At 37.0% G+C, this 11,238-nt stretch overlaps 2 protein-coding genes across 3 annotated transcripts; both read left to right on the forward strand.

Moving 5' to 3' along the window:
• Window positions 1-215: 215 nt before the first annotated feature.
• rras (RAS related) lies at window positions 216-3,082 on the forward strand. The gene is made up of 7 exons (XM_079607086.1): window positions 216-563; window positions 869-962; window positions 1,167-1,254; window positions 1,530-1,632; window positions 2,554-2,662; window positions 2,744-2,862; window positions 2,943-3,082. The coding sequence occupies exons 2-7, from the start codon at window positions 879-881 to the stop codon at window positions 3,028-3,030; spliced, it is 591 nt and encodes a 196-aa protein (XP_079463212.1). The 5' UTR covers window positions 216-563; window positions 869-878; the 3' UTR covers window positions 3,031-3,082.
• Window positions 3,083-5,561: 2,479 nt separating this feature from the next.
• Window positions 5,562-10,964, forward strand: prrg2 (proline rich Gla (G-carboxyglutamic acid) 2; the record flags this gene model as incomplete). Of its 2 annotated transcripts, XM_079607067.1 has the most annotated exons (7): window positions 5,562-5,698; window positions 6,138-6,227; window positions 8,085-8,248; window positions 8,404-8,437; window positions 8,704-8,833; window positions 8,913-9,053; window positions 10,872-10,964. In XM_079607067.1, the coding sequence occupies exons 2-7, from the start codon at window positions 6,143-6,145 to the stop codon at window positions 10,912-10,914; spliced, it is 597 nt and encodes a 198-aa protein (XP_079463193.1). In that variant the 5' UTR covers window positions 5,562-5,698; window positions 6,138-6,142. The 2 variants fall into 2 exon arrangements, with proteins under 2 accessions (XP_079463193.1, XP_079463194.1); XM_079607068.1 differs by lacking the exon at window positions 10,872-10,964 and having other exon boundaries at window positions 8,913-9,057.
• Between the last annotated feature and the right edge of the window lie 274 nt (window positions 10,965-11,238).

Consider the following 11,238-nt stretch of genomic DNA (forward strand, 5'->3'; position numbering starts at 1 on the left):
AAAACATCTACCGTAACTCACACAAGCCAGGCCCTTGGCCAAATATGGGAAAGACGACGCTCGAATTACACATTTATCATATAGCCTGCCTTCTATTGCGGAAATACAAGCGTAGTAACAGCAGAATAGTTCATCGAGTCTTTCGTATCAGCCAATTAGAACTCGCCAAGGCTCACCGATTACGAAATAATTCGTGCGATGAGAAAAACAACAATGGAAGCCACGCCCATTTCAGGCATGCGTATGAGATACACTGAAGACGAAAAAAAAGTTGCCCCTGGTCATGAAAAAAAGCTATCGGAAGCAAGAGAGAGTCCAGAAATCACCAAGAAAAATCCAGAGGGCGGACATTCCTTCGAGCCTGGAATTCGCTCTTTATCTCCATAAGCAAGATGCTTTTATCGCTTGTACAAAGGGGAGAATTTGTCGGCTAAATCTTGCGGATACAGTGTATTAAAGTTGTCAGAGTATTCGCGGGTTGGCAGTGGACTAAGTTGTCTGACTTTCGAGTCGCTAACTTGGCACCAGAAGGCTAATTTACTCAAGGCGGCTGCGGAAGAAAGGTAATCGGCGGTCATTGCTCAGACCAGCGCGTTATTTGTTTTATTTCCACTTTAGAGTTATCAATCTGATTCTGCAAATGCTATTGTTTTGTAGATATGGAAACATGGAGCTTTGATTTTGATACATACTGCCCAAATCTGTAACATTGTAGCCTATTGTAGAGGTTTATCAACGATGCCAGGCCTTTTACGGTCTCAAATCTTTATGCTCCGTAGGACAGTATTATTCCTCTTAAAACCATTGTAGTTGAGTATAAGAAGACATGATTAGTATCGTTTAATAACCTAATGTTACATATTTGCAGGAGTAGGGCCATGTCAACGGAAGAAAGATATAAGTTGGTGGTCGTGGGCGGTGGAGGTGTGGGGAAAAGCGCCCTCAGTATTCAGTTCATTCAGGTAAGTGTGTATTTTTAAGTACTTTGTATGAAATAAATATGTATTTATGTCGCAACATGGGGCAAATACGCGGTGGTAATTATTTCTGTGGGTGTGTTGTAAGACGTGTGTGACGTTCAGAGTGCAGTGGGCTTTTCTCTGCATGTTCCTTCATGTTAAAGCCCTTGTTTAGGAGTTGGTGAACCAAAATGTTTTCTTTTACAGTCGTACTTTGTGTCTGACTATGACCCGACCATTGAAGACTCGTACACTAAAACCTGCACCGTGGATGGAAAGGAGACACGATTAGACAGTATGTTGGCATTAATGTTCTTTATAGGAAGGAATGAGTGTTAAAAGCTCCACATGTTTCCTCAGTAGGGAGATTTTTCTCAGAGTTGCATCATTGATGATTCATTGCTGACTACGGGTTCCTGCCCAGGTTTTGTTTTGACTTGCTGTCAGTACAACATCATGCCAGCTGTGTTTAAATGACTAAAATGTGATTTGTTTGTGTGGATCAGCTCCTTTTGTATATTCCCCTCTATTTACCTGGGGTATGTTTTGTTTTGTGTCGTTCGCCATTAGTCCTGGACACAGCAGGACAAGAAGAGTTTGGAGCGATGAGAGAGCAGTACATGCGCTCTGGAGAGGGTTTCTTACTGGTGTTTGCTCTTAATGACCGTGGCAGGTAGGTGTTTTCCCGAGTGTGTTTGTGTGAGCATGAGAGGAAGGCAAATAGATGGTTCCTAACTTCTCTGTGTGACGAGAACAGAGCGTGTGTGTGTGTGTGTGTGTGTGTGTTAAAAATAAAACCACAGAATGTGTTTGTGATGAGAATGAAAGTGCAGGTTATGAGTGTTCATGTCATCAGGTGCAGAGTTGAGCCTCAACAGCTGAACTGAGCCTTTCTGTGGCCAGTGTAAATGTTGAGGTTTCACAGTGTACGAATCCTTAGGGGCCGTTTACACGACACCGTTTTCAACTGAAAACAGAAAACTGTTTATGCATTTCGGCTGATCATTTACACGGCAACAGTGTTTTAGGGGCCTGAAACCGCGAACATTTGAAAACAAGTTTCAAAGTGCAAGTTTTTTAAAACGATAATATTATTGTATGTGTAAACTACAAAAACATGAATTTGTGAAAATAGTGACATTGTGTATGCGTATTACATGTTCAGCCTATAAATTGTTAGGTTTAGTGAAGTTTTATAGTTTCAGTTTATTTTTATTGTATAACGTGTTAACTGCTAATATTTAAAAACACTTACATTTTTAAAAACAGTTAAATTACTCAGCACAGTGTAGTGTTATTTCTATTTAGTGACCTTTTTGGTTAGAGCTTTTTTTACCATATCCTTTTTTTCTTTTCTTTTTTTTTTAGTTATGTCAGTTTATATTTCAGTTCAGGAAAATATTTAATGTAACTTGTTTTATTTGTTTGTTAATAATAATAACTTTAGGAATTTTAATATAAATTTATTGGAAGTTAAATTTACAGGCTACAATCCAAGAACAGTTCAATTGTAATGACCTTCTATGAACTCTGTAGGTTTTTTTATGGTAAAACTTGTTATTCTAATGAACTTTTTTGGTTCTCTCTGTTTCAGTTTTAAAGAAATTCAGAAATTTCACATTCAGATATTGCGGGTGAAGGATAGAGATGACTTTCCCATAGTTCTTGTTGGCAACAAATCAGATCTTGACCAGCAGAGAGAGGTAATGTTTCCGTGTTCCACAGCTGTGTGAATTTATAATAAAAAATAGGCTGCCAATTCATATGTGTGCGTGCCCCCACAGATCTCGAGAGAGGAGGCCATGTCATTTGCCCGAGAAAACAGGATCCCCTACATGGAATCATCAGCTAAGAACCGGCACAATGTGGAAGAAGCCTTCATGGAGGTTGTGCGAGCAATAAGGTATTTGTAATAGAGAATAGCTCTTATGAGATTGACAATGCTGTGGATTATGATGAACTTACATTACCATCTCTCCTCAGGAAGTTTCAAGAGACGGAGACTCCGCCACTCCCCGCTAATCACGCGAGAAAGCAGAAGAGTGGTGGCTGTCCCTGCACCCTGCTCTGACTGCCCCTCTGCACTGTTGCCTAGGAGACTGAAGCCCTCACTCTCACGCCTGGTGCCTTATATGTCTACACAGTGTGTGTGTGTGTGTGTGTTGTGCATATGAGTGTGTGGCACTGTACGCATCAGTGTTTTAGCGGCTTTTACAGTATGTGTGTATGAATGGTTCCCAAGGAGAAACTAGGCTGTATCAAATGAGAAAGAACCTGTTGGAAAGGGGGGCCTTTAGTCTTATTTTGCCCAAGTGTTTTATGTAGTGCCTTGTAGAATCATGCTCTTGATTTTAGATTCAAGAGCAGTATTTTTTTCATTCCATCATGGTAAAAGGTCGCAGACTGATTTTTGTGTGCCACGACACGAGAGAGATTTTTAAAAAATATTCATCATGGAGGGGGTGAAAAATAGTGACAGCACATATTTAAACAACCACGTAAGAAATGTGCTGACAAAACCTTGTGATGGTTCTGGTGTCGCCTGTATGTCATTTATTGTGTTATTGACTCACAAAGACAAGTCAGAAAGTGTTTTATTGGCCCAGACCCCTGTTCGGCATGTCCTCTCTCGGGGGATTTATTTAGTCAGTGAGACTGCACTGAAATTACGGCTCTAGTCTACATCTTGCTACCTATCAGTGGCCAGAAATATATTCAGCCAGCTTGTTTTCATTAATCTCTTCCTGATAAAGCAATGTCTAATGACTAAGACATGATGTGGTTTTAATAATTGAGCATTTTTAGTGGAGAAGCAGTGGTGTTCAAATAATGAGTCCAGTATCTGCAGTGCTAGTATTCATACAAACCAAAGGCTATACTGTATATGTTTGCACACCAGCTTTGTCATCGTGATTAGTTATATAATGTAGTTTAACACTAAAATGGACAAATCGTGTGGTTTTATTGTGGGATTGTTTTGGTATTTTTCTTTTTTTGTTTTAGTCTAAATGTTATGTTTTTTTGAAGGTACGTCTATTTGTGCTTATGTGCAGAATAAGACATTTTGTCTCCAGGTTCACGTTATTGTATATGACGTGCTTCGCTTGTGATTTTTGCACCTTCATTAGTAGACAGTGATGCAAAAGTGATACAGAGGAATTGCCAAATGAATTTACTAACAAAGTATGCTATTAGTCAGTGTTGTGAGGGAGTGAGTCACTCTGTCTGTAAGTAGAACGGCATAAAAACAAGACTAGGTGCTTTTTCCTTAGTCCCACTATAGCAGCTTCTTATGGTATACTCGACCTTAAGGGAGTTGCTACACACAATTTACGGCCTTTAATCAAGGGACATGGATTTATTTTTATTTTTTTACTGGGACAATTTCTATTGTAGATCAGGTTTGTCGGCTGCAAATAAGAACAAAGCACTATTTAATTTTGCAATGGTAACAAAATTACACAACATTGTTACATGATGATTCTCATTCATATAATTTCATGTCTTAAGTCTGATTATTTCTGCTTTTTTAATTTAAGCTATTTTTCTTGGCTCTGGAGAGAGAGCAGACACCATTTATCTTCCAATTTTGTATCTAAATCTAACAATATTCTTTTGTACACAATTAAAATGTTTTTAAACGTTTCATGTAAGAATTTGTGGATTACTGATTTGTTGGATAGTGAATCATTATAAAAAGTATTTGTAGCCTAACAGTTGTCCCATAATGTTTTTGAACACTATTCAGATACTCCGAGCTGATGAATTAGGAAATTTAAAGATTAAAGGAATGTATGATAAGCTGTATTGGTATACTATTGCATTTAGACGCCAAATAAGGTGTTTTATTGTTGATATTTTTTACTTCCTTTTAACTAGCCTATATAATCTACTACATGTTATTCATCTCGGTTCTCATGTCTCTCCATTCTTATTGGACCATAACGATCAAATAAGAGAACTACCCTGCGCATTACAATCAATTGTTGCAAATGAATCCCACATGTGAGGTGAGGGGAAATTATAATCGCTGGGAGGGAATTAACCGCAAAGCGAGAAACGTGGTGACGTTGTAAATGCACATATAGATATTCCTTCGTTTTAAAGCGGTAATAAGACGAATCACGTGGATAGGACTGACTTTCGTAATGTATAAAAAGATGCTCTCGGGTCGGGTCCTGCAAAGAATAGGCCCATTCATAACTCTCATTAAAAAGAACGGTTGATCCAATCAAGACGCAATGGACTGTTGAAACCGGAAGCCGTCAAGGTGGACTAAGGCACTTTTTTGTTGTTGTTGTTTTAAAGACAGGTGAAAATTATATTTTCAACATTGAACTACGATATGTAGGCTACATCAGTTAGCCACAGCACTAAAACTTACTAATACTAATTATTTGTTCCGTAATTGTGTGATCAAACCACCTTTGTTTATTGAGATGTGCAGGTAGGTCACCGAAACTTTGTCACATCCCACTGCCACTCCTATAAGCGCTCGCGGCCGTGAGATATGTTGTCAAACTGGAATGTCTCTCTTACGTGAAGACTTTGTTTGATGTGTTTTCACTGTGAATGAACACAGGTGAATATGGAAGTAGTTTAATCCAAACCAGCGAATATGAGAATTCTTTGTATTCATATTGTTGATCTAGCTATGATAATTTACAGCACCAAGACACGAAATCTGAAAGTGTTTTTCTTTTAAAGTTTCCTTGTACGGAGCACAACCGAGTGTAAAGGTAAGCGGACGGTTTCCCATGTAGTTTTACTTTCTTTTCTACTTTCTGTCTTGCGTTTTAAGGTACCGTTTTCAAAAACTGATATGCTCTTTTTAGTTAATCAACTAACGTTATAGGCTATACAAAAATAAATATTCCCTCGTGTTGCCACAATTTTGTCAATGTATTATCAATGTGAATTTAGTTGAACGTTTTGAAAATACGATGTTAACCCGATGTTTAATGTAGGCTATATGTATGCCTATTTTTTCTTAATCTATATGTATATTGTTATTATAATATTAATATTTGCTTTTGAATAAGTGCAATGACCGATAGAGGACGACATTGTAAGCTTTTTCTGGAGAATATTTTGTGACGCATTCTTTACGGTTATGCCTATAGATTCTCCATATGGCATTATCAAAACAGTTAAACGTTGTAATATTCTTTCGGGCAGGTACAATGCTGGGGTTTCCAGCTATATTTTTCAGCTTGCTATCCCTGCTGCATCTTGTTTGGGGCAGAGTGATCTACAATGGAAATGATGGTAATAATGAAAAGCAAAACACTTTTTTTAATTGCCAGTGTGGGACATTTTTTGTTTATCTTTTGTTGTTTCTAATCCATTAGTAGGATCAGGGTCCCCGCGGATCCTTAAAAAGTATTAAAAAGTCTTAAATTCGATATTTAAAATTTAAGGCCTTAAAAAGTCTTAAATTCTTATTTTTACTTATGAAAAGTCTTATTTTTACCTATGAAAGGTCTTAAATTTTAGATGACACTTTGACGACGTATCTAAATGCTTTCCAAATGAAAACTATCTAATTAGCGTAGGCTACGTATTATTTTTATTATTCTATCTTTGTGGATTTGCTTGTTCACGTGACAATTCGCGTCATTTACGGCAGCGTATTAGCCTGCGTCTGTCTCCTGCACGCGAGAGAGGAGAGGATAAGAGAACGAGTAAATGTCAGTTCAATAATAAGTTCATTCTTTGTGCTTAGGATTGTCTATGAACTATGATGATATTGTAATCATTGTTTTAACTACGTACGAGGCACCGCGAGTTCGAGCTGACATCGCGTTTGTCTCTCATGCTTGCTTTCACTGTGTGATGTGTCAGTGCAGTTGTAGGTATGTCCCCAAATTAGTTTTTGTCTTATTATATTTATATCATGTTATGTTGTTATATTAGAATATCACGAGCAAGAGTGCCGTTTTCCTGTGCACAATTGCAAATGTGCTATTTATTTTATACAACAGTTAAATTAACAATGTGTGTTACTTTTTATATTGTCAATATTGTTTGTTTCCCCCTTTATTTCGCCGACGAGAATTTCATAATGAAACTGTAGTCCAACTCCAACAGACAGCGATTCTATTTTAAAAACTGAAATCCGCGTTTTGAACGAATCATTTGATTCAATGAATGAATCGGCCGTTTGAACAAATCGGTTGAATAAATCTCCAACAACTCGCTTATTAAGACAGTGACTTACTGCCACCTACTGGCGGGTTTAGTTGCATATTTAAAGTACCCTTTAATTAAAATGTTAAAATTATAAATAATTTCATATTTAAATATTGAATAGCTTTATTTATGCAATTGCAAATTAAGTGTAAATATAGTAATGCCAGTTCGGATGCCGCTTTTCTGTGTCACCTCTACACTGCAAGGATGGATTTTGGTACGGTCTTATTCTAACAGAATTGAATTTGAATGTTAGAATTTGACATAAAAGGTGATGCATACCTCTAAATATGTTTAGAAATAATTTCCATATTTAGGTGAAAATGGCCCTGGAAATCCCTTAATAATTTTTTTTATTTCAGTCACTACTGTGAACTGACCACTGCATAGATAGAATATGTTAAATATGAATATCTTTTAGAGTCTGCTGTCAACAACAGGCCTAAACCAGCCATGGTACCAGTACAAAATCAGTAAAATATCATTGAATTATTATCAACAAAACTTTGAAAATATCTAGATATATTTTTGTTAATATTGCAAACCCCTAATGTACGGTATTAATTTTGATTTCTTCAGGTCTTAAAAAGGTCTTAAAAAGCCTTAAATTTGACTTTAAAAAATGTGCAGATACCCTGTAGGATACTATGGTGTGTTTTTGTTGGCTCCCCATGCACTCATGCATGATATCAAAGACTTATATTCTACCTCTGCACAACCTTATTTGCATTGCAGACTTTAGGTGTATTACAAACATTGGTAATTGTTTCATACCCATAATTCAACATAGTTTGTTCACTACATACATCGTATGATTAGCTGCCATTTATTACCCTTTGTATGTATTGCGCTGTTCCTTCTGTCTGTTACAAGAAGTGATTAAATGTATGTTTGTGACGTGTTGTGATTTTCATTATGCTTTGTGTTCTTTAGTGTTCCTAGAAGAGAAGTCAGCAGGTTCATTTATCTCCCGTAAACTGTTGAAAAACAGTTGGGATTTTGAGGCAGTGGTGCCTGGCAATATAGAGAGAGAATGCATTGAGGAAATATGCTCATATGAAGAGGCCAGAGAGGTTTTTGAAGATGACAAAATGGCGGTAAGAAAAACGAGTATACTTATTTTATATACCTAATAAAGGGGATGAATGTCAACACAAAGGAAGCATATTATAGCCAAAACTTCAAGATGAGGTAAAATAAAATAATGGTTTATGTATAGTCATTTGACACTGTCTGTTTTGTTTTCCAACAGGCCAGTTTTTGGGAAACCTATACCAACAGTCATGGTAAGGCTGAAATATATTTGTTATTTTATAGATATGCACATCCAACAGTTGGATTCAATTTTCAAATAAATTTTAAATCGTATTAGTCTGACTGCACCAAAGCAGCCTTGTCTATCATCATAGTGTAAGCAAATACAAGCTACAAATAAAGGCTAGTATTTTATTGACCAATATTTAATCCCAATGGGATAAAATGGGGGTCACTTAGTAAACAATTAAAATGTGTATTTGTTGAGAATTATGAACTGATTGGTTGATTTCCACAGAGACTTTGCACCCACTTGATGTGTCTGGTTTGGTAGCTGGCATTGTGGCTATTGTAATAACAGCGATTATAGTCGCTGTGCTGGTCATTTATTGCTACAAGAACAGAGGCAAAAATGCAAGAGGGGGAAGGTAAGTGCACGCTGTTATTACCACTGCGATATGCCTTTTATGTGGCAATATCACTCTAATGGATCCTGCATCTCCACAGTGTTCCTGTGCATATGGGAGTGGATGGGCAGCCAGTACCTGAATCTGTGCCCTTGTCTATTGTGGCTCCGGGTCTCCCCTCGTACAATGAGGCTCTGACTCACAGTGGCCAGCACGATGCCCCCCCACCGCCATACTCTGGGTAAGAACTCTGAATGATTTGTTTGCATATGTGCATCACATACTAAAGTACGGTGGCCGAGAGAGCTCAACGCGCTGCAACTGAAGAAAACACATACAAATTAAAAAAAAACATGCAAATAGAAAAAAACACATGCAAATAAAAAAAAAACATGCAAATAGAAAAAAACACATGCAAATAAAAAAAAACACATGCAAATAGAAAAAAACACATGCAAATAAAAAAACACACATGCAAATAGAAAAAAACACATGCAAATAGAAAAAAACACATGCAAATAGAAAAAAAAACGCATGCAAATTAAGAAAACATCTTCATGAGTTTCACAACACACGTGTGCTGCAAATACTCACAACACAACCAAATACAGAAACGTGCTGCAAATAGAACAGAACACAACAGAAATGTTTCCGGGGAACCCAATAAGTGACGGACCCGGCTGGTACGTGCTTGGTGCTTACTGCTTATAGCTACTTTCATTTTATTTATTATTATTTTATTTTTTTGCAAAACATACAGAGATGACACGTTTATGACATACGTTTTGTATATTGTATACAAAGTTGTATTTACAATATGTTCAATGATATAAGAATACTAATCAGATAAGAACAATGAGCTGAAGACTCAAATAAATAAATAAATAAAAAGATAGAGAAAAAGAACATGAGGGAAAGATATTAATCTATACATCAGTTACATTGTACACATTTTGTCATGTTACGTTAAAATAAGTTTCATAAGAAATGTTAGAATGCAGGGTCCAAATATGAGATACTCACACACAGATATAACGCATATTTTAAAAACTGTGTTGTATAAAATCTATATTTATTTGCAACAGTTATGTTAACAGCAATAAAACTATATTTCTGGTAAGAACAGCTATTCAGCTGACGGACACCGCGCTGCGTTGTCATGGGAACGTCCCAGGTGAAAATAATGAGGAAATTACGTTGTCTTTCGTTGCTCCCTTCATCAAGTCCGTTCCAAGCGGCTACATAACGGCACACAAGTGCCCTGCTCACTCCAAAGTCCCCACTTCAAGGGCTCTACCGTCTGCCCTTCTAAGGGTGTAGGGCATAGGGATGCTCACGAGCAATAAGCACGTACCAGCCGGGTCCGTCACTTATTGGGTTCCCCGGAAACATTTCTGTTGTGTTCTGTTCTATTTGCAGCGCGTTTCTGTATTTGGTTGTGTTGTGAGTATTTGGAGCACACGTGTGTTGTGAAACTGATGAAGATGTTTTCTTAATTTGCATGTTTTTTTCTATTTGCATGTGTTTTTTTTCTATTTGCATGTGTTTTTTTTTCTATTTGCATGTGTTTTCTTCAGTTGCATGTGTTTTTTTTCTATTTGCATGTGTTTTTTTCTATTTGCATGTGTTTTTTTCTATTTGCATGTGTTTTTTTTCTATTTGCATGTGTTTTTTTCTATTTGCATGTGTTTTTTTCTATTTGCATGTGTTTTTTTTCTATTTGCATGTGTTTTCTTCAGTTGCATGTGTTTTTTTTTCTATTTGCATGTGTTTTTTTCTATTTGCATGTGTTTTCTTCAGTTGCATGTGTTTTTTTTCTATTTGCATGTGTTTTCTTCAGTTGCATGTGTTTTTTTTCTATTTGCATGTGTTTTTTTCTATTTGCATGTGTTTTTTTCTATTTGCATGTGTGTTTTTTTTATTTGCATGTGTTTTCTTCAGTTGCAGCGCGTTGAGCTCTCTCGGCCACCGTACTAAAGTGATGCACTATCTGCTATAAAATTAGTTTGTGCTGCATTTTCAAAATATGTTTTAAAATATGTATATCTGCTCTTTACAGGGGAAGTCCACCTGAGCCGACAGAAACTCCAAATGAGGAATGACAAAGACGTGTTTTTTTAAACAAAAAATGTTGTTGTTTTTCTGGGTGGGGTGGGATGGGGTCGGGGTGGGGTGGGGTGGGGCGGGGTCGGGGTGGGGTGGGGTGGGGCGGGGTCGGGGTGGGGTGGGGTCGGGGTGGGGGGTGATGTGTGATGTGTGATTTTACTGGTGAAAAATTTAAATGTTTGGGGTTGGTGGTCATGTGCCACGAGAAATAAATAACTGTCAGCTGCTAACTGTAGTTTCAGTCACTAATTAGGTAATTTATTATACTTGTGCTACATGTTCTGCAGTTAACTCTTTTATTTTTTATTCTTTCAAATTAT

The sequence above is a fragment of the Phoxinus phoxinus genome, assembly GCF_949152265.1.
Source record: "Phoxinus phoxinus genome assembly, chromosome: 1".
Taxonomy (NCBI): Eukaryota; Metazoa; Chordata; class Actinopteri; order Cypriniformes; family Leuciscidae; genus Phoxinus; species Phoxinus phoxinus.